Here is a 23195-nt window from a genome sequence, read left to right as displayed (position 1 = left end):
GTTAGATTAACATCTTCTTTTGTAAAAGTAATAATAGTAATAATAATTTAAGTTGATTCTTCACAAAATTAATTTTGAAAGTAGTTTTTAAAATTGATTATTTAAGTTAGCTCGTTTCTTAAATTAATTATTTAAACTAACCAATTTTGGAATTCCAATATCCAATTGGATTACAAATTTTCTAACTAATTTTAAGAATTTCTTTTCAAATAGTATTCAAATTTTATGATTTGGTATATTCTTTGTGTAATATCACACATTTCTAATGAGAAAATTGGAAATAATTGATTTCAACCATTTGTATTTATACATTACAAGATATTTCATGGCTCTACAAAACTTACCCAACCAATTTCTTCATAATGTATATCCAAATTGTTGAAGTCTATAACTTCCCTCTTTTCTTAATATAAATTTGTGCTAAGTATTATTTTAATAATATGATAAAATGTACAAATGAAAAACAATTCATATAAGAGCGTTAGTATAAACATTTAGAGAGAAGTTAAAATACAATTTGAATTATTTTTTGAAGAATCAATAATAATTAAAAATAAATAGTAAATGATGATTAATAGTGTATAAAATATTTATACTATTTGTGCATATATTTCTCTATTCATATAAACATACACAACAAAAATAGTTATATTCCTAACATTATTTTTGTAAAAAACTAATCTCTCATGAGATTCATATTGTCCTCATTTGCCAACAAATATCATTCAATTTGATATTGGATTCAGTAATGCCTTATAACACTGGACTAATGTCTTAATTGATAGTTTTATATTCATAAATGAATAAGAGATAACTTGTCTTATTAAATCTACTATATCTTTGACATTCTTTTTAACATTAATGCCAACCTAATGTAAAAACAGGTATGATCCATACCCAAAAATGGGAACAATAGAAGAAGAGGTAGTGGAAATTGATAGCTTACAAAAGCAATTGTTGCAGAAAACTGAAGATGAAGAAGAAGAACCGGTGTTATATACGGCGTCGTTTCAAGAAACGGAAGAGAATTTCATAAAGTATCACACAGTGCAATGGGTTCTATACTCAATGTTGTTGATTTTAGCATGGGGCATTGGATTCATCATGTTACTCTATATCCCAATTAGAAGATTCATACTTAGGAAAGATATTAGGTCTAGAACCCTATATCTTACTCATCATGCTATTGTTTACAAGGTAATAACATTATCACCCTTTTTTTTTCAAATTATTTATTTTAATTATTTGTATTCAGTTATTTAATTTTGTAACTTGGGTATATTATGTTTGTAACATAAAGTTTCAATTTTTATTTGATTAGATAGCAAATTTCATCTTCTAGGAAATTTTGGCCCTCAAAACTTAATCCTAACAACCTCAAATGGTGTCAGGGTGAAATTAGTTTTTTGAGTGAGTACCATTATCATCACCCATGAGACAAAATGTACCCCCAATTTAGTCCCTGATGAAAAAATCTGAACTTGGTCGATTTAGTGTACGATAATCTCAAATGTCGGTCAAATTAGTCTATTTCATGGCCAAATTTAAGGACATATTAGTCCCTGTATTGTCGATTGCGATTCTTGGGGAGTTACTTGGTAATTGGGATTCTTCATTTCTTAAGTACCAAATTGGGGAGGCACATTTTTCCCTCGGGGATGACATTGGGTATTTACTATTAATTATTTTCACGGGATGATTTGCGGACATTTGTGGTTGTGGTGGTTTGCGGCATTTGATGCAATTGCGGACATTTTGTGGGAAAATGTGGTCGACTTGGATTTGGTTCTGGTAATTGCATCCAAAATGTAATAGCGGAGATTGGCAAAACCGCTGGTCCCAATTGTAATTGTCGACTGAAATTTAGAACATGGTAGTCCTGTTAGGGATCAGGAACTACTTAGACTGACATTTGAGATTATTAGAGATCAAGTTGAGAGTTTTCATTCCTCAGCATAAAGTTTTCTTGGAGATGAAATTGAATATTTATTTATTTTATTTTTATTTTGGGGAGGGGTGTTGGACTGCTAAGTTAGATGAGGATGCTCTCGTGCTATTTCAGGACTTACCGTTATTTGTTTAGAGTTCGTTAGTTATCTTTTTTTGTGTTTTTCATCTTTCCTAACACGACTTGTCAAGTTCGTTGGTAACATGAGAGGATCCTGATGCATGGGTGGTTGGTTTCAGCTTTCTACTTAATCATGTGTGAATGCAAATGTTTGTATATAAGTATGCCATGACATTTTACTAAGACTTGTATATGTATGTCTAGCTTAGGTGACCAGGCCAGTACCGTTTCCGTGTTTTGGGGTACTGCACAAAGAGAAGCATGTTTTATTGCATTCTGTGGCAGATGTCGTGGTTGAACAAGGTGCAATTTATGTAGTTTTCTTCTGTGTTTCCCTAAGTTTTCGGCCTTTTTTGTATTTAGTTTCAATTACTCGATTATATCTAATCGCAGGATATTTGCAATCACGCTTTGGTGTCTCTTCTCTTAGAATTGAAAATGTTGGTGTAAGAAGGTCAACCAGTGATGATGTTAAAATCCAGGGCATTGCAAATCCAAATGCATTCAGGAAGGTATTCCGTAGTGTTGGACAACCCTACCAACCCACACCTATCCCCCAAAAAAAGTCCATCCGATAGAAAACTTGATCTCCTTTTTATCTGTCACTTTAAGTTGATAACATAAGGTTATATGGAACTGTCTTTTGCATCCCTTCAATTCTTTTCAGGCCGTTATGATGCGCCTATCTAATATGAGAAATGAGATATATTCAAGACAGGTCTCTCAAGTAGAAGATGTTCCACCTCTGATGGTAGGTCCTTACTTCTAAAACCTATGTGCTAGGAATAAATTAGTGATATTTTTCACTACGGTTTTTGTTGTCTTTTTTGCTTCCGGGTGACCAATTATATGTCATTATGCAGAAAACTCTAAGATATCGATTATAACTCTCTTTGTTCATGTTGGCTACTTATTATCTCCATCCTCTTTCCTCATCAATGTGTTCTGTCACTTGCAGATGTCTCCTTCAAAGTCATTGAGACATGATTCCACTCCTTCCGGAGAGCTGCTACTACTGCAGAAACTAGAGGAAGTTGGAAGCTCGGTCAAGGTAGAAAGTGAACATAGCATATAGTATTATATTTTGCCAATAATTAACAACATTAACTTAAGGATGAGAAGAACCTGAAAGGTTGAGTGCCCTTAACAAAAGCAATTAACAAATAGGAGGAGCAAATGAAAAAGATTTAGTTGTGTATTTCTGGAGTAGGTTATGTTCTTTTGGCTAAGCACTAGGGTTTGATATTTACTGCAGAGGCTACAGACTTTATTTGAGGAGCAACAATCTCAAACAACAGAATCCATAGATTGAGGTTAGTGAATTTGTTGTAAATAAATCTTCTATATAACTATTTTGTTGGTAATTTTAGACACTTCCGGGTATTACAGGTGCTGATAGAGTGATAGCTTATTGAAAGATTGGTATTGGAAAATAATCACAATATACCAGTATAATATTTATCAAGCTCAACATGGGTTTTTCTGCAGCGTTTTAAGTGGCTTTCTTATAAAAGCACAGCTTCGTGTTTCTCATGAATACGCTCCTGAGAAATTTAATGAAGCTGTGCTTCAGTTTATCTGTTATTTCTTTGGCCTTTGATTCTGTCTTGGATGTGCATAAACATTTGGTTTTACTGCGTTCAAGGACTTGTTTGATTTAATGTACAATATTAAAAAGACTCATGTGCCTAGAGAAAACATGAACTACAATTATAAATTAATGTTAAAATATTAAAAAGGGACCCTAATGAAGCCAGTAGCGTACTTATGGTGTCTTGACGTCCCCCTCTGAAGCCAGTAGCCATTTTTGAATCTGAATGACACAAAGGGGACCCGAATCTCTCTACTCCAGGAAATCTGTAACCCCATCCGAATAGCTATGAGTTCAGCATGCATATTTGTCGATGTGCCAATATAACCAGCGAACCCTTCCCAGCGCAGCCTGGATTCCCGATGGCCCTCCCATCAACGTTAAGCTCATAACAACCATCTGGCAGAGGTAACCACTTGACCAATCTAGGCTCCTTGCACTGACTTACAGTATTGCTATAGACCCTGTCGATATCTCTTACGCATTCCTTGCACTCCTGTCTATAGACTCCCGAGTTACGTCAATAATGATCAAAGATAAGCCACAACCCTTCATTCATGACCTTATCTCTATCACCCTTATACTCAAACTTTACCATGTAAAAACCATTTTCAACATCCATTAACTTGAAGTCGCCTGAAAGATGCCATAAAGCCTCGAGTCTTTACACCATAGTTCTGTAACCAATTCTCTCCCCAAGCTATTTGATTACAAGGTCATCTTGACAAGGGTTGCTCAGATCCCTGATTAAACTTTCATCATTCAGAACTCTAGGAATGAGTCTGTTGCCATCAACCTGCACTATACAAACCAACCCATTTGCTAAGAAATCCTCATCCTCTCTCACAAGGACATGAACTCTATGGTAAAAAAAATTGTCCCGGAATGAAACCTGTTCAATTGATACTATCGGAGTATCCGCCGCCAGTATCAGGTGGCAGACATTATTGCCATTGCCGGCAATAGAGAAAGCAAAACCCTCACTGTGCTCCATATCAGTGCTCAAGTTTTTTATTGTAATTTTGATAACTATGCTAATATGGGTTTGGATATATATATATGATGCAGGAAGTGGAAAAAGGCAATGTCAAAGCAAGTTTCAATGTTTTAGTTTGTATCTTGTAGCATTCAAGTTTGCCATGGATTTCTACTATTTAAGAGAAGGATGTAATTGTAAATCTTGATTGTTATTATGCTTGAATGTCTCTACCTTGTTGATAATCCTTCTCGAATTTCTAAAATGTATGAATACATGTCTTGTTGTTATTCTTACTAAGCATGGTCACACTTGCAAATGCAGGGAGAAAATAAAAGGATTTTCCAATTCAAAACAACCATATTCTCTTACAAACATACAGTTATGTAATTTGGATTCATATGAGCTAACACTTGTTGGAAGGGTTAATCATGCAACTCGAAATGCATTAGTTCTTTACAAAAAAAGTTCTGTATTTTGGATGAACAATTTGTCACCAGGAAGCCAGAAAGTGACAATGCTATTGGATAGGTTCGTTATTTTTTTGGTACTACCAAATGTATATCTTCAACTTATGGATAAGAAACTAATCTTTTTTAGAGTGCGTGACTGCCCCTTTTAGTTATGATATCAATCAATTATATATAATAAAAGACAGTTATAATATAAAGACAATTACCATTGTGTTAAGACAATTTACTACCATGTAGAAATTGCTCATGTCCCACTCTAAAAAAAAATTAAAAAAATTCTGATTAAAAAAAATCACTATCTCAGTGATGTATATTCTTTCACTATCATTTTCTCTGGTTACTTGCTCTCGTGATGTGGCTTTACTTGGAGTCTAGCTTCTTTTGCTTTGTGAGACTAGTATTCTCTCTTTTTTATGAGAAATTTGTTTGGGTTCTCTAGAAATGTAAAGATTTTGGGGAGATTTACTCAGTTTTGTTTCACCAAATAATTATCAGAGTAGTGTAACTTTTTTTTGTTAATTACTAAAGTGGTGTATTTTTATGAAAATCGACTACCACATAGCTGTTTTAGTTTTTCTTTTTCTCTTGGTCTCACTAAAATTGGCAACCCTGGTGGAGTTTTTTTTTAATATTTTCCTTCACAAATCGTCATTGAAGAATAAGGGTGGAAACAGGCCAGACCAGGCTTTGCCTTAAACAGGCCCAACCTATATAGCACATAGGAGCCTGGGCCTGGCCTGTTAGCCTGTTTAAAAAAAAATTCAAAGCCTAGGCCTGGCATGTTTAAAAGTCTGGCCTGTTAGCCTGTTTAAAGGCCTATTATACTATATGCTTATGAAATAGGCTACCATGCCTACATTTTAATGGGCTTATAGGCTTATTTTTAGTTAGGCCCATCTAATTATAATAATTAAATTATATTTTTATATACATTTTTATATTAATATTACACATATATAATAATATTGCTTATATTAAAATAGTATAATTTCAACATTCTTATATAATATAGCTAAATAGGCCGGTCTGTTAGACTTTATAGGCCTTTTAGGTGGCCTAAAGTCTGGCCTGTTAAGCAAAATAGGCTTTTTAGAAAGTCAGAGCCTGACCTGTTCGTGAAAAAAGCCTGGCCTGACCTAGCCTGTTATAGGCCAGGTAATAGGCCTCTGATAGGTGGTCTGGCCTGTTTCTACCCTTATTGAAGAAGGAGTTTCCCCTTGTTATTTTAATATATATGTGTAAATTGGCATTGGTGTTGGAGTTTTAGCTTTTTATTTTTTCCGTGCCCTAGCAGAATCGGCAATGTTTGTGGAGTTTTACTAAAATGACTTTTACTTTTTATTTTATTTTTATTCTTGTACCACTATAAATTTTACGAAATGTTAAAGAAAAGTTTTAAAAAACTCCAAGGTTCAAAATTTCCCTCAAAAGAAAAAAACAATTTTGGGCTTAAGTCCATTAATGTAAGAAAAAAAAATAACAATATTTGACCATCGTAGCAACAAAAAACATCAGAAGTTGAGAAAATTGCAGCAATGGACACTGTTCGGAAAGCGGTTAATAAGGTTTCAGTTCCAACTTCCAACAAATCTTCTTCTTCTTTGGATCTTAATGGCGGCGCTGAACAAAGCATTGGAATCTCTGCTGCATTAGCTTCTCCTAATTTACCTTCCTCCATTGTTTTAGCTACTAGACCTTCTAGGTATATCACTCTTCTCTTCTTCTTTTTTCTTTTGATTATTCAATTTTCTTATGTTTTTCAACTTATTTTATGTTGCAGCAATGTATTATCTTACTGGGCATGTTCAAAACTTTGTGCAATTTTCTTTATTGGTGGAGTAGCTTTTGGTTACACACTCAGAGGACGTGTTAGACGTTGGGCTTCCAATATTCTCAAGCGTCTCAGAGATAATTGATGTTACATATTTGTTGATGTTCTAATTATAGGTACTGATTTGGTATGAGATTTGTTTGATAAATTGTTTTAGGGAAAATATTTGACCTATTAGTATAGACAGTGATTGTGTTTAAGGTTTAGTTCATTGTAAAAAATGATCAAAGTTTGACAGGTTTTTGATTCAAAGTGTAATCTTCCCCTATGCAGAAAACTTTCACAAGTTGAGTTGCAATACACGTTTTCGAAGTTTCTGCTTTTTATCTTGGTAGACTAATTTTTCCTTTAGGAGTGGTAATAGGTCAGGTTGTTGAATAGGGGCATATGGCGTAGCCAATTTAAGGTCTCGTCGAGCCTATTTGACAAACAGGTCAGGCTAAGGCTTTCTAAAGAGCCTATATAATCAATATGGTCGGAGTCAGACTTCAATAAATTCTTTTAAGCCTATTAGGCTGGCCAATTTAATATACATCTCTTGTTAAAAAATAAAGGAGAAAGTTGCAAGTGGACAAGAAATCCTTGCAAACACAAATAGAAACTACTCAAAAGGGGTATGCAACAAAGTATGCCAATCTCTCTGCATATCTATCTATTAAAGATAATTTTTTTTCTTGAAGCCCTTTCACATTGTTCATAGTATTATTTTGTAATAAGATAGTTTGTCGTGTGTGGATGAATGGTTTTTTATATTTTTGTGTTGTTATTAGATGATTGGGTATGTTAAATTTATGATGTTATTTATATTTTATTATAGTTTTCAGTTAATTTGAACATGAATGTCTATTAGCCTATTTAAAGGTGAAGGCTTATCTGTCTGTTTACAATTAAAGGCCTACTTGACCAATTTTCATGTGAAGACCTGTAAATATTGGCATATTTACAGGCAAATGCCTATTGGTCTATTTACACATGAATGGTAGGCCTTTAGATAGTCTCACTGGCTAGGTCAGGCTTTGACGTAGGCCAGGTTATGCCTTAAAAGTTGGCCAGTATCAGGTTTATAGTTCTGGCCTGGCCTTGAGTTTGGAACACAGGCCAAACGAGTTTGTGTTACGGCTTAGCTTGACCCGTTCTTTTCCCACCCATATGACAGGTTATAGTACTCTTGAGTCTATCCTTTTTCATTTATTGGCCAAACGCTTCTTGTTTATTGACGTAGATCTCAAGTAGTTTGCCAATAACTTTATAAGATTATGAATAGTACATTCATCTTTACCAGAGTAGAATGTTAGCAAGAATCTTGTGTTTGCGCTACGCATGTCTACTTGCCGAATGAAGTTTTGCATTGTGTAAAACATGCTTGAATGGTGTTTGCCTGACAATGAAATCTCTGTATATTTTCCTCTGTTTATTAAATAGTAGGCCTTCAAATACTACAATTACATGTTGCTTCCCTACTACCATGACCTAAGCATTTATTAATTTCCCTTTTGAATTGTTTAATTGGTAATTACAGAAGAATAAACAAAAGTTTAAATATCATTTCCTATTTTAGAAATACTCCTTGTGAAAATCAAAGCGTGTAGTTGTCTTGTGGCTTTGCTCAAGTGATAGCTTCTTTAGCTCCTTTGCCAAAACTGGCATCCCACAATAGAACACCCCTGCAAGTTCCATGCATCATTTGCTTGTTAAAACTTAAACAATACTATAGAAGGTCGGTCCAATGCACGAGGTTCCCACCTAGTAGAGTCTAAGGAGGGATGTGCTCAGCCTTCTCGCAAGCGATGGGGCTGTTTCTAGGATTTGAACCCATGACCTGTAGCTCACAAGGCAAACAACCTTACTGTTGCGCCAATGCTCATCCTATTTTTAAAACTTAGACAATACTATGACGTAATCAAAATGGGTTGAGGTATACGGTTGCAGTTGGAACTACTTGTCTCCCTCTGAATCCCCTCTTAAACTGACTTATCCCTCATCAGTTCCGTACCTCTCTGCATGTGCTTTCTATGTAAAGAGGGCTGGTTTGTGACAAGCCTTTACTGTTTTTGATCTCAACTACTATTACCTTTTTATTGAAATTCACTAAAAGAGGATTTGTGGTAGCATTTTTAATTTAGAAAAGAACCCTCCTTCAGTGATCTCCCATTTCACAATTGAGCAATAGCTCTATTCTCACAAAATACATTTTTAAATGCTTTCCTTCTACCCTTTCCCTCTATTTATCTAACTGACCCCCTCTAATTAGTTAACTGCCCGAACTTTTCCTAACTATGGGCCTTCCTTTTATTCTTCCAAGCATATATTGCATTCTTTTATTCTCTAAAGCAAATACCTTTTATTCTTCTGTCATAAAACACCTTTTCTTGATTGGAAATAAAGATAGAGGAGTTTGTTGAAATGCGTTTTCAAGTTTATTATTGAAAAACAGGCGATGAAAAGATAACACTGCATATATAATTACTGGATTTCTCTCACGGTTCGTTGGAAGTCCTAGACCCATACTTGTAAAGCAGGTTGTTTAGATCAGCGACTACTTTTTTTGGGCACAGATCAGGACCTACTTTATTTCTACCCCATTGCCTATTTTCGTTGTTTTTTCTTTCATGAAAAAATTAGCCTGTCCTATTTTAAGTATACTTTTAGCCTTGTCTAGCACAGCACAGAGGACTTCGGTTGAACCTCAGGTGAAGCATTGCATAGGTTAAGCTATTTAGCGGTTATTTGTTTTCCAAATATATTATTTTGATAGAAAAAGAAATAGAAGTAGATGAGAATGAGGATAATCACAAAAAGAGGATAAGAAATCCTCACAGAAGAAAAAGAAAACTATGATACTACACATAATGGTCATGCATCAAACCATATGCCAGTCTTTCTGTGATATCTGTTGTCCAAATATTGCAGGAGGAAAAATGAAAAAATCTGAATCTCATTTTCGAGGAATAGTTGAGCATTTATAGCAAGTAACTTACCTACTGTAGAACAGGGATGTTTGGAAGCTAACTTGGTGAAAACTTCATTCCAATTAGGCCTAGCAAAGTGTGTCCTTACCTGCAACAGACAAACAACAAATTATGTCATGCTCAAGTGTGATATCACTGTGAACTGAAACAGATAGTTCTATATCTTCATAACTTAAGGTACTGAAGATCTTACTCGAGTGCCTGATAGGATGTCAACGCCATGTTTGGCATGGTTTAGTGCTTGGATCATTTTGATTAAGGTCGACCTTGCATCCCCCTCCTCGTAAACACTTGTAAGATGGTTGTGAAGTTCAATTTGACCCTGAGTCATGGTAAACAACAACAGCAAGGATAGTCATAAACTGTGTCGTAATAATAGATTTTTCTTTTTTGTATCAATGATGGTATATTAGATTAACTTTAAAAACATCATATCTAATACTTTGTGGTCCATTTCTGCAACTTCATCCATTACTCCTTTAAACCATTCAAAAGATTCAGGTTCCCTGGTAACCCAGTAGAAATAAGCATTCGTAGTCCTCTGTGATCTCTTATTTCTTTCTGGTGTCAAATTTGAAGATGTAAAACTACTCAAGCTCCCATCTGATCTGCTTGTTTCTATGTTTGACTCCTGCATATGACCTTATGAAAAATTCATATTTGAATGTGGAAATGAAATCAATATTATGTAAAGGCAAGCCAGAGTATGAATAATACCGCATGTTCATCACTTGTTCTTGTGTGGTTGAGAAGATCTCTGAGAATGCTAATGAATGGTGTTGCTCCGATTCCTAATCCGATGAGTAGTAGTACATCATAATTCTGGTAATCTTGTGCAGGAGCTCCATAAGGGCCATCGACAAGCAGTCTCGGCTGTCTGTATATTATAATTCTACTGAGTAATTTATCATAGCATAATTTGCATGCATGAAAAACATATATCTGGTATATTTTACCCTCTTTTATCCATTTCCACTACATCAAGTGTTGCTGAACCATTAGCTGAAGGTAAATTGTTATCTTTGGTAAAATGCAGCTTAAGGGCTTGTGTCCAGTCTCCGACTGTGCGAATATGAACGCTCAGGTACTCATCTCCTGGTGCTGAGGTAATGGAGAATGGGTGCCTAAAAAGGAGACACTTATTTGAACCTTCTCATACCATAAAACTTAGGATCATTTGATAATATACCTGAGTCTAGAGTGCCACTCACCACTCAAAAGGAGAGATTTTTGGGCACTGTAAAAATATGTACTGTCCACTCTTGTATTTGAATCCATTTGGCTTGGGCATGATCAAGCTAAAGACATTCCCTGGTAGCACTGAAACCTGCTAGATCAAAGTTAGAAAACTTACATGGAAAAATGTATTTCTCTTGTTATGTTATTATCCTCATGCATGTCTCAGTTTTTTAACAGAGAAGAAGATAGGTTAAGGGAAGGGATGAAGGGAATGTAAAGAAGGGAGTTTTTCTTCCATCATTTGGAAGATAAGCATTAAGCAGTACAAATGAGAGAAATTTCATTCCTTTTGCTTTGGGATTTAATTTGAATAAATCACATTCCTCTGATGAGCTGTCTAAAATAAAGGCTTTGAATCATTCTATTTTTCTCTTGCTCATCCGTTCTTCCAATTTAAACACAGCATAAATTCTCAAACAAATCAATTTAGCTTGGGCAGGAAATGGTGCAGACAAAATGCCAGTTACTCTACTCTTTGTTGGGACTTCTATCCCTGCATCTAGCTATTGGCTTACCTTCAACTTCATCTACTTTTTGTTTCTACCTGTCCTTTCACACTAACCCAACTTATCTATGACAATGTTCTACTATATTATATTTTTCTATGAAATAAAAACTAAGATTATGATTAACTGATAAGTACTCTAAATAGATAATTTGGATTTTGTCCCGAAGTTGCAATCATGAATCCAATGGCTTCTATTTTTTGAGTTATCATGGTTTTTTGCTTTGTTGGGAACTGATGGTTGGTATTGCAAAATAACATCAACTAAGTCTTAATCTTACTAGGTCGGTTGACTATATAAATGAAACGTCACTACAATACTCTATCATAAATAAATTATGCACATTGCTAAAATTTTGAGCTCCAAATTTTCCCTAAATCATTTCGCCAATGGATAATGGCTGACATTGCATGCAGTTATTTTCCTAAAATCCAAATCCTATAATTTCTTAGTATCATTTCTACTTCTCAATTCAGCTATTCTCATTATCTTAGGTATATTCCTGTTCTTATTTTGTTATATCACTAAACTCTACTTTTACCACTAAAAGTTGCGAGATTAAAATGAAGATTTGCTTTTATTACCTTCAGAACTTTTACTGAATAATGTTCTGATCTACAAGTTCGAAGAGCACGTTCTCCTACATACAGCAACAGTGGAATAGAGATATACATCCACGTCTGAAATTAAGAGGAAAAAATTGCTTTCAGCTTTCTTCAATTAGTGTAATTGTCTATTTGCGAGTTTGTTTTTGAATGAGAAGGAAATACTTGAGAGTCATTTCATACATCTATTTCATGTAATATAGATCAGTTATCTCAAAATTGTGTCCTAAACATGTCCAATCTAATAAAATTTGACACCTATTAAAAATTTGAGTAATGAGAAACATAATTAAAATGACTTATTATTTTTTATTAGGTGTGAAAATTTTATTTGTATTTCAGACTCTCAACTCATTTTCTTTTCTCTTTTACCCTTCAAAACTAACTCACAAAGATACCATAAGGCAAGATTCACTTTTCTCTAAGGCAATATTCACTTCTCTCATGCTTATGTAAATGGCAGTTAAAATTCTTACAGTTTTCTGATACCAGTGATGTGTTAAATTCAAGGAAGATCCATGAATAAGCAGCAGAACATAGACAAGACCCAGAAGATGATGTGAATACCAGAATGCATTAAAGCCTGTGAGTCTGTTGAAGGGTTGGGAAAGTCTTACTGCATTTTTCCTGAAGTAGTGACTTGCTAATGTAAAAGAGATAGCCATCAATGAAACCATTGTGATTCCAGTTACTCCTTCTATACCAGCCAAAAGTGATTTATATGTAGGTTTTTTGTTATTGAATTCTGAAGATATAAGTGAAAACATTTCTGGAGATGAGTTTATGAGAAGTGGAAAGTCACATGCAAGATGAGTGCATGCATGAACAGCAACTCCAACCAATATGGCAACTGCAATCATCTGTAAAAAGGACAGGGTCAGAATGAATTTTTTAAGATATTCCACTTAATGCAACTATAATATTGCTCTAATGTATCAGACTATATCAAACCACATCATGGTTACATTAAACCGTATTAGATTCAATTATATTAAAAAAATAATCACAATCACATAGTTACATTAGATCGCATTTGGATGATGGCAATACCTGTGATCACATTCCTAATAAAAGCCTACATGAAATGGTAATGGGAGAATTTGCACTATCCAATGTATAATTCTAATAATGGATGCAATCCATCTTTTTATCACTACTAACCTCTAGCTTAAACTTTAGAAACATCATATTCAAGGTTGGCACCCCTCTTACCTTGTGGAAATTAATATTGTCATCAAAGGGAACAAATTTCCTGGCTCTTGTGGAACGAAGCCATGTCAATGTGTTTCCACAAACTGGTAAAAGGATGAGAGCCATGTTGAGCTTCAAAGTCTCTGCAGCACCTTTGGCTATTGGTAAACAATAACTCATGACTTGGAAAGTTGATTTTTTTCTATATTGGTAAAATTTCCATGCAAAAAGACAAGCAATGGTTAACAACCACAATATCAAAATCCATCCCCTCCTCCAATATTGTGATGCAAGAGATTGGAGTTTCTTGTTCAATCTTTGCATCACATTTTTGGTCTTCAACTCAGTTAGATTTTGACTCCAGCTTATACTTGTGGTGCTGTGTTGTCTGCTATAGTTCATGTAGCAATCCCTTTGTAGTAACAACATTTCTAACTGCCACAACTGAACAAAGGGCAAATAACTATTCAATCATAATCTTAAGTAATTGATTATTCTTATTTGTATCCTCTCTCTATTAACCTTTCTTACCTCGATATAACCCAGGTTTTCTGGATCCAATTCTTCCATTATTAACGCAGCATATCCTTCGGCTTGCTCTTTTAGTTTCGAGAGCTTGTTTGCAGAAGCACTCAGCATTATGAGCTGTGGAATAAAATTTAAAACAGAACATTGATCATAGTATTATACAATTATTTTGAGGTTCATGTCAGCAATAGGAAATAGCATAATTTGGCAACGGTCTTTTGTTCGTTTTTCTGATGAGTATGGTGTGACTGATTTTATTTTTAAATATTTTCAATGTAATGATAATAATATGTGTTTGTATATTTTTTTTTTTGTGTAACAAAAAGTATTATGTCATGAGTAAGTTTAGAGATGCTGAGTGTTATTCTAAAAAAGTATTACTACTAGGAATAAAACCTTTAATCTATTAATCTACATGATATTTAGAGTGGGGCCTTACATCATAAACATTTTTTTCAATATTTTAATGTTTAAGGTTATATATTAATTTTAGTGTATTACGAAAATGATGTTTAAGTTTTTAAGTCACCTATTAGCTAATAAGTGAAGCACAACTACCAATGAGCGAGGATTTACTAAATTGATGCCCAAAAAATCTATTACTAAACTAGTTAATTCGTCCATTTATATGTGAAAATTTATTTTTGTGCATGCATAAGATCAATAATATTTAAAGTTAATTTAAAAAGCATATATGTATATAAGAAGACAAGTATTCATAACAATTGAAACCTAGCATATGATGATGTACAGCAAAAAGTAGAGTAAAAGTACACCACTTTGTATGCCTTACTAGTTAATTAATATTATATTTGAGTCATTATAAAATATTAAATTTTATTTGAAATTTAAGTATTAAATAAATTAAAAATAAACATTTTATTTTTCAATATTAGAGTATTTGTATTTAATATTTTAAAGGATGCACCTTGACCCAACTCTAAGCTTGAAAAAGGCTTTGAGGAGGGCTTGCTTCATTTGACGATATAAGGGGGAGTTCATTTACTTGTTATCCTGAAAATATTTTTTTGCAAAAATAAGGGGAGTTTATTTACTTCTTATCATTAATTATTATGGCTAATGTTAAGAAAACTATTAAATAATTAGTTATGAATTATAAAATCTGGTAGACAAATAATACTATCACCCTTTACTAAATGCTAGTAGAAACTTGTGCTTTCTCCCTTATTTTTTTTGTTTGGAATTTATAAACGCAAATTACCTCCTGTATTTCCTCCCTAGTAATTCTTCCATCATCATTACTGTCTGCCCTGAAATAAAAAGACAATCCATTTATTTTTAATGTGAAAAAACAAATTCATTTCTTTTCTCCTATTTATCTTCCCGTATTAAAATAAGGGAATAAAGATGTGTTGTCCAAAATTCTATCATTCACTAGCGAAAAATATTATATTAATTAAATTTTTTAAATATTTATTATTGTTGATGTTTTTGTTTCATTATCAATGAACAAATACGAAAATTTGGGATAAGATTTGAGACAACACGATTATATTTAAGATAAGAGTGACTAAGGATGACTTACATGTCAAAGAAAATCTGAAGCCGAGCATCAAAGCTCTGATCAGAAATTTGCAACCAGAATTGATGCAACTCTTCTTTGGTTATTTTGCTCACTTTCCTTTCTTTCCTTCTAGCCAATGCATCAAATATACCCAATGCAAATTCCTTCGAATTCTCCATCCCTTTAATTAACCAATTCAACACAAACATAATTATCTAATGTGTCCAAACATATTATTATTTCTTAAAAAGAAATTTTATTTTCTTCAAACCTACTAGATAAACTAATATATTCAGTGGTGAATTTAAAGTGTGCATGTAACTGATTCTCTTCTAAATGCAGTAGAACAAAAGTGATGAGGTTTCTCCCATGACATATGCATTATCTATCATCTCAACTAAGGAATGGGATTGCTTACTTCATGATCCACCCAACCTTTGTGCATGTATTAAAATTAAAGTCATATTTCGTTATCTAGAAACACGTTATATATTAGAACTTACTTTTAATTTAATTCAATTTTTACAATACATTCTTATTGTATTTACCTTCCTAGTTCAAAACCTTGATGTTTTGAATAATTACAGATATATGTGATCGATGCAGTCATAATTATAATTGCAATATAATTTTGGTGATTCTCATAATCTTAATATATCGGTAGTGGTTGTGGATATAAATTTGAACTTTGGATACATGATATATTGTTAAATCTGGATCTATTATTGAATGTTAAATCATGATGTTGAGGATTTGATTACCATCAAAATAATTTAAAACCTTCATACATGGATAATTACTTGATTTAATAAACTTATTTAGTATTGCATGCATATAAGAATCCTTCAAAATTAAACTCATACAATTCATGATTAGTGCTTGAATTCCCCATACTCGTTACATGTTATTTTGATTTGTTTACTCATTCAATTGAAATGAAATGAGTGAAAAGTGTGACTGACATAAATTATTTTCAGATTTTCATAAGCTACTTTCTTACAATCTAATGAAGGGGAAGAATTTTCTATTCTCAATTATATTTAGAATTAATAAAAATATGATATATCAATTAAAAATTTATTATTTTTTCTATTTTAATATTATTATCCGAGACACAATTCAAGATACAATTTGAGAAAACAGATTCTTGTACCGGAAACCGACTTAACATACCTATGCATTCACCAAAATCTTCTCTAGCGAGGAAACCTTCTTTTCCGAGCAACCTGAACCTCTCTTCCACCTTCTTCCACATCTCCTCCGTCGCTTCTTCCTTCTCACTGATGAATCTCAATCCTTTCAGAGCTCTCTGCGCTCTCGATTTCGTTCGTTCAAGCTTCCATATCATTCTCCGAGCATTCCGCGCTGTCACCACCGGATCCTCCACCGTGGCTACACTCTCCGACGAAGCTGAGCTCCGCAACGACATCGATCTCAGCCACGGCAACTTCATCCGAATCCTCGACGCAATCGAGTGGCTCCTCGAAAAGGAACCACCGACACTGCCTCCTCCGCTGTCAACTTCATCTCCGGCAACATGATTCGACGACGGAGAAGGTGAACCATTACCGGTGGATTGAGCAACGTTGCAATGCACGACAGCGTTATCTTCGAGCTCTAACGTGATCTCAACTAACTCCTGGTGGTGATTGCTTCGTAGATCGTTGAGGAATTTCGGCAACATTGCACCATAGGACGAGTATCCCTGTGTTTTCGGCGAGTTCAATTCCCCGGTTCCGCCTCTCCCAACAGGTATCGCTTTCATCGGATTCAGTTATTACTTTCTTTCTTTTTTTAGAGAGAGAAAGAAAGTTTGTGTTTAAGAGTCATAACTTAGAACATGAAGAAGAAGTAAGAGTAAGTTAGAGAGAGAAGTTATTGGTTCACACGTTTGGGCGCGAAGCTGTGAATAAAATGAATAAAAAGAAAAAGAAAACACAATGATGGGTTGGAAAACAAGACAAACACCTCTCAACGAATTTAAGCACACGAATTCAACGCCAATGTGGCCTCATGCTTCAAGATAGAGTAGTAGTTGGAACCTTTATATTCTATTTTACTCCAAAATTTGAATATATTGCTTACCTTAATAGTCTAGTTGTACTTCTCATTATATTTATTTATGGAAGGGGTACTTCTTTGTGCATTTTGTATGGTTAGTACAAATTGGAAATCACATGTGTTATAGGTAAATTAATTATTAATAATTAAAATTTCACTTTGGGATGAATATTATATTCATTTGCGTAGGAGGATTTTAGATTGATTTTACAGAACGATATATGATTTTAAATGATATTGTTCATTCTTAGTGTGAGGATCGGTCATATGCCAAATATCAATAATATGAGTTGTGTTTAGTATAGGTTGGTGCGGTTAAAGGTCGTGTCTAGCTAGTTGAAGAGTTATGTTCAACGCATAAGTTAGTATGCAAACACTATTTAAAGACTTTCAACTCGAACCATTAGACACACACTTGATACATTTGGCTTGTAAGATTGATTTTCCTAAGTTTTAGAGAGTTTAACTCATTTAGATCATGGAAACTAAATGTAAGTACTATAAAAGTTAACTTATGTTCACTTGTGAGTGGTTCTACCACCACATGAGTCTTGTGTTATCCCTATCTTTTTACATTGTGTGGACATGAGTATCTAAGTACTTCCTTGTTGGGATTGAATGTATCACAAACTGGACGTATACAAACTGATTCATCTATATTACATCATGAAGTTTTGATTATCATTGAGATCTTGTATGTGCTTAATACTTGCTTTAAGTTTAATAATCTTATTGCATTATTATTGAATAAAATGCTTAGTCTTGTACTTGCATAATTCTGGACTTGTATAACTCTATAATTGATACATTTTCTAGACAGACAGTTGTATTATTTGTCATCTCATACATTTTACTTTATTAGTATATAAACATATAACTAGTCTTATAATTTTATAACTCTCAAACTTGTCGGCATAGACTTCTAGACATACAGATGTGCTTGACGATTCATATAACTTAATTTTGTTAATCTAGACTACTAGACATAAAAATATTAGTATAGACCAAGACATTAACGACTATTATAATTTAGGTGTTCATTTAACTCAACTTTGCATGCATGAACTAGTAGACATTAATACATGTTATTCAAGTCATATATCTTAATCTTATGAGTAAAATTATTAGACATAGAGTTTTGTTACATAAATTGTTCAATTGACTAAGACATTATTAACCTTTAATAATTTTGAAGTCATTACATACAATAACCATTACTAAATGAATTTACTTTAAGAATCAAGTCTGTACAGATAATAAATGTAAGGTTCATTCTCATATCTCTTTCATGTTATTTTACAACTTTGATTTTTGTGTTGCCAGCAGCTAGTCTAACAACCCACTGAGTATTCACTTAAAACATCAATTTTTAATTGAAAGGATATAATCTACCAAGCCATTGTGGATTCAATAACCACTTTCTTTATATTTGTTTGCGATACCTTTTAATTCCTTGTAATCCGTTTTGCCAATTAGTAGTAACTGTATCTCCTAACAAATGTCATTATGAGGAACCGAATCAATAATTTTTTGATCATTTTGAATCTAGCATAATCTTAAATCACTAAGCTAACGCTTTCTCGATAGTAGAAGGTAAAGGATACTAAAGCGACCTTAGAATTGGATTTACAAAAACTAAGTTAACTTGAGCAATATTCATGCACAGAAGAAGATACATATACTACAAATTAAAATCCTTCCCACTTGCAAAACAATTTTGCCACCTTAGGCACCACAGGAATTAATTCATCATTTTAGTTCTCAAAAAAATATTTTTTAGAGATTACTTTGCTTTTAACTTTTATTTTCCCCCTAATGCGAGACTCATCAAAAGTCTTATAGGGGAAGGTGAGATATAAATAGATCATATCTTCATATTACTTTAATACTTAATTATTAAATTTTAAATTTAAATATATATTTTTCAATCAATCAAAAAGTAAAATAACTTACCTTTTCGAACTCTCTAAATATAGAAAGGATGAGAAAAACACAAAAATATTATGGAGTTTTAGAATAGATGCCTTAAATTTTAAATTTTATTTTGAATCTATTTTTATTTCAGACATTCAATCTTCTTACAACAATTCAAAATCACAAAAATCAATAGTATAAAGTGATTTAATCATTGCTCATTTTTTGATGGGATTTGAATTGATTTTATAACTTCAAAAAGAGTATCTAACTTTAGTAAATTTGACACTAAAGTCCTTCTAATTATTTATTCCGGCAAAGTTAAAGGATACTATCATACAAGTCTGTTTTGGACCTGCTAAGTCCCAAGTTTTCAACTTAGATACACTTGCACCTTTGATTTTGATGTAGAATCTACTAAATAAATGCATGATTTTAAGTTTTTTTAATAAAAAATTATTATTATTCTCCTCATATTTCAATACTAAAGTAATGGAGATAAGCTCAACTCATCAAAAATTACTCTTTTCAAGGAATATGAACTCTTGCATTATATCGAATGAGATTGAATATTATCCTCTTAGTGATAGAAAGTGAAATATTATAATCTTACTTTATGAGTCAGACTTCTCTCCATTACTAAGGGAAAAATTATGTCTTTAAGTGTATTTTTAAGGGTAAAATTATAATATCAGTGTAAATCAAAAGATACAAATTAAATGTCATTATTATTTAATTTTTCTATATATTTCCACATAGCTGTCATCTCAATAATGGAGAGGAGTCGACTCCCTACTTTAGGAGATATTTTTTAGACGAGGTCTCGTGGTTGTTTCACTCTCAATTTGAGAAAATGGTTACAATTTTTAGTGTCATCCTTCTATTATTCTCCATTTCATTTATCAAAAGCACCCATTTTGTTTTACATAAAGGAAGAAAATTAGTTCTCAAATTTCCCAAAAAGAATCTACAAAATAAATGCATGCTTGTAAAATTGAAAATGCTGTTGCAAATCGCACTGTTAAACTTTGGCAACAACTTCCAGTTTTATATGAAAAACAACTCATATTTTGTTTTATAAATTTAAAAGAGTGAATACTCGATTTTACACTTGAACTTGACTCTATTTTATTCTTGATTTTTTTTTGCTGAGCCCAATTTAATCTAAACAAGTCGTAAAATAATTCTTTAACTTTTTGTCCATAGAACAATTTCATTCCCAAAAATAAAATCACAGTATGTCACCAAAAAAGAAATGCCCAATTAAGAGATGAGAATTATTAGTAGCACAAAGATGGTGGTCACAAAGAAAATAGAAAATATAAAATAGAGTTCAGAAATTAATTTTCTAGGTTTAAGTATATTATTTCTTATGTAAATGGCTTCAAGGATTGATTTGAAAACTTGCCGACTAAATTCCATGCAATTTACAAGTTTCACTGATCAATCAACTTAACCCCACATAGAATTGATTTATCAACCCTAACATATAGTGAATATATCTCTTTTTGTCTCATAATATGTATCACTTATTATATGTCATGAGCTGTGATCGGTCAGAAAAATATTTAATAATTAAACTTTTAATTTAAATATATTTTTTCAACCAATCAAAACTCATGACACATGAAGTGATTCAATCTGTGAGACAAGAAATGAACTCTTTAATATGAGTGTGTGAAAGGAGTTGGAACAACTTTAACTTAACTTAAACTCACCAAAGTGGTTCCAGAGGATCATTTGCATGGATTCAAACTAAACCTGAGCATGATTCAACAAATTTCCAAAACGAAATTAGGTTAACTCGATATATTTTCATAATGAATGAATCGCAACCTAATATATATTAAATCATATAATTAAAGAAGTAGGTATAGAAAATAAAGTATATTTTACCATATAAATATTCTAAAACAAATAAAAACATGTTGAAAAGGCTATTGATTTAAGTGAAGAAGCTTTATTACTTATAGCTAGTTTAAAGAAAAATAGTGTGATACTTATGTACCATCAATGAAAATAGTTATATACCATTAATATATTATTTATCATCATTTATATTACTTATGTTTAAAAATTAATGATAATCATGGTCGGCCCTGAGCATATGCTACAGGTTTGACTTTGACCGCTCATGGTCCACAATGATAGTAGATCCATTTAAAAATAATATTTTTTTATTGAATATTTTTTGTTTTTGTTTTATTTTATTAATATGTTAATTTTTATAAATTATATAATGATTTTAGTATATTTTATAGTTCTACTCTAAGTTCACTCGATGAACATGATAATAGAGATAAAATCGATAACACTTTTAGATTAAAAGAAATTTGAAATTTATAATTCAATACTTTGTACAATAAGTTTTAGATAGTTTTAAAAAAAGATTGCGGATAAAACTCTAACCTATAAGTATGAGATCTTATAACAACAATTTCTCGAATCCCCACCAAAAACTCTATAATTGTTTTTAATAAAATTAGGACCCACGTTTTTTTACCCGCAAAGGGCTTACTTTCTATAGTGTACACTCATGCAAGCATTGTAGAATGCTAGCATTTAACAACTTGAACGAATGATATTAAATGTCTACTTTCTATAGCATTTATGAAGTATCATTGAATCTAACCTTACATATATTATGCTCATTTAGTCAATGTCCGAAAATGCCATGTTGTTTTATAATTCTAATATATTATTTAGTATGCATTACTAGATATGTTAGGAACTTATGCCGCTGATATTCTATCATGTTTTTATTATACCCGTATCTTTTCCTGTGCTTAATCCTATTCTAAGATAATGGTTGTATGTGGAGAAAGGAGGGAGGAGATGAAAAGAAATAAGTACTAGCAAATAATAAAAAGATATCATATTAATTGATATTTTTATAGAGGTTATTTGTTAATTAATTATTTCGAAGTAAAGGTTATTATTATGGTACTTTCTTCATTCCAAATGTTTTGATGTATGATTATGTTTATAGTTTATGAAGTCATTAAATGATTTAAAATTTTGATGTAATTTCATTAAAATAACTTCACTTAATCTATCTTGTAAAAATGTAAATGGAGAAACTAGAGATGAAAAATAAATAATAATATAACTTTTTTGGTACTACTATGAGTATCTCTCATTCTATAGATAATGAATTAATTATTTTCGAAGTATATATAATTACTTCTTAGAATAAGTGTCGTTCTAAAAAATGAATCTTTGACATTTTAATCTTTATGGGGATTCAGTGAAACTTTATATCACCAGACCAACTCCTTGTTGGTAAATAAAAATATAACTTAAAAATAAAGTATAAATCAGTAATGAATTTTTAAAATTTTAAAAAGTTAGTTGAATTTCTAAAAGATTAAAAATATGGAACAAATGATGTAGTTGATTAATTAGCCAAATATAGTTGTAATGGTCGTGCCTCCCACTTCCGAACTCTCCTATGATCATATTAAAATCTGTCTTTCACATCAAAAATTGTCGCCTCTAACTAGTTAACTATTATACCCTTAATTGATTGCTTTGAATGCCCAAATCTTTGGTGCTTTGATTTGCTTTAATTTTAAATTTGAAGATAGATTGTAAAGCACAAAACACACGCAAACACACTTCTTCTCCATGTATATTTCCAAATCACCAACTCATTATTAAAGAAAAAAAATGCACTTCTAAACACTTTTTCATAAAAAGCTTTGAGAAGTTAATTTTT

General features: G+C 32.3%; 3 protein-coding genes across 5 annotated transcripts; 2 read left to right on the top strand and 1 right to left on the bottom strand.

Annotated features, from left to right (window-relative positions):
* Window positions 862–4950, top strand: LOC109326132. Of its 3 annotated transcripts, none has more exons than XM_019558798.1 (7): window positions 862–1197; window positions 2278–2371; window positions 2462–2580; window positions 2736–2819; window positions 3027–3119; window positions 3324–3381; window positions 4728–4950. In XM_019558798.1, exons 1-6 carry the CDS (start codon window positions 904–906, stop codon window positions 3378–3380), a joined length of 741 nt encoding a protein of 246 aa, XP_019414343.1. In that variant the 5' UTR covers window positions 862–903; the 3' UTR covers window position 3381; window positions 4728–4950. The 3 variants fall into 3 exon arrangements, with proteins under 3 accessions (XP_019414343.1, XP_019414344.1, XP_019414345.1); XM_019558799.1 differs by lacking the exon at window positions 4728–4950 and adding an exon at window positions 3458–3671; XM_019558800.1 differs by lacking the exon at window positions 4728–4950 and adding an exon at window positions 3449–3671.
* Window positions 6600–7263, top strand: LOC109326477. The gene is made up of 2 exons (XM_019559177.1): window positions 6600–6810; window positions 6889–7263. The coding sequence occupies exons 1-2, from the start codon at window positions 6644–6646 to the stop codon at window positions 7022–7024; spliced, it is 303 nt and encodes a 100-aa protein (XP_019414722.1). The 5' UTR covers window positions 6600–6643; the 3' UTR covers window positions 7025–7263.
* LOC109327212 (respiratory burst oxidase homolog protein E) lies at window positions 8181–17535 on the bottom strand. The gene is made up of 14 exons (XM_019560285.1): window positions 16676–17535; window positions 15524–15683; window positions 15200–15248; window positions 13981–14094; window positions 13471–13893; window positions 12735–13118; window positions 12238–12333; window positions 11120–11235; window positions 10865–11032; window positions 10626–10785; window positions 10351–10539; window positions 10102–10230; window positions 9918–9996; window positions 8181–8603 (listed from the first exon to the last, which is right to left on the bottom strand). The coding sequence occupies exons 1-14, from the start codon at window positions 17265–17267 to the stop codon at window positions 8494–8496; spliced, it is 2769 nt and encodes a 922-aa protein (XP_019415830.1). The 5' UTR covers window positions 17268–17535; the 3' UTR covers window positions 8181–8493.

This window comes from Lupinus angustifolius, chromosome LG14 (assembly GCF_001865875.1).
Source record: "Lupinus angustifolius cultivar Tanjil chromosome LG14, LupAngTanjil_v1.0, whole genome shotgun sequence".
NCBI lineage: Eukaryota > Viridiplantae > Streptophyta > Magnoliopsida > Fabales > Fabaceae > Lupinus > Lupinus angustifolius.
The sequence above is the reverse complement of the archived record's forward strand: the minus strand, read 5'-3'. Positions and strand labels throughout refer to the sequence as shown.

Coding starts and splice junctions, on each gene's coding strand:
- LOC109326132 (XM_019558798.1), top strand. CDS start 904: ATGGGAACAATAGAAGAAGAGGTAGTGGAAATTGATAGCTTACAAAAG. Junction 2,372..2,461: donor AGATGTCGTGGTTGAACAAG/GTGCAATTTATG, acceptor ATCTAATCGCAG/GATATTTGCAATCACGCTTT. Junction 2,581..2,735: donor ATCCAAATGCATTCAGGAAG/GTATTCCGTAGT, acceptor AATTCTTTTCAG/GCCGTTATGATGCGCCTATC.
- LOC109326477 (XM_019559177.1), top strand. CDS start 6,644: ATGGACACTGTTCGGAAAGCGGTTAATAAGGTTTCAGTTCCAACTTCC. Junction 6,811..6,888: donor TTAGCTACTAGACCTTCTAG/GTATATCACTCT, acceptor TTTATGTTGCAG/CAATGTATTATCTTACTGGG.
- LOC109327212 (XM_019560285.1), bottom strand. CDS start 17,267: ATGAAAGCGATACCTGTTGGGAGAGGCGGAACCGGGGAATTGAACTCG. Junction 15,684..16,675: donor AGATTTTGGTGAATGCATAG/GTATGTTAAGTC, acceptor GGTTAATTAAAG/GGATGGAGAATTCGAAGGAA. Junction 13,119..13,470: donor ACAATATTAATTTCCACAAG/GTAAGAGGGGTG, acceptor TCCTTTTTACAG/ATGATTGCAGTTGCCATATT.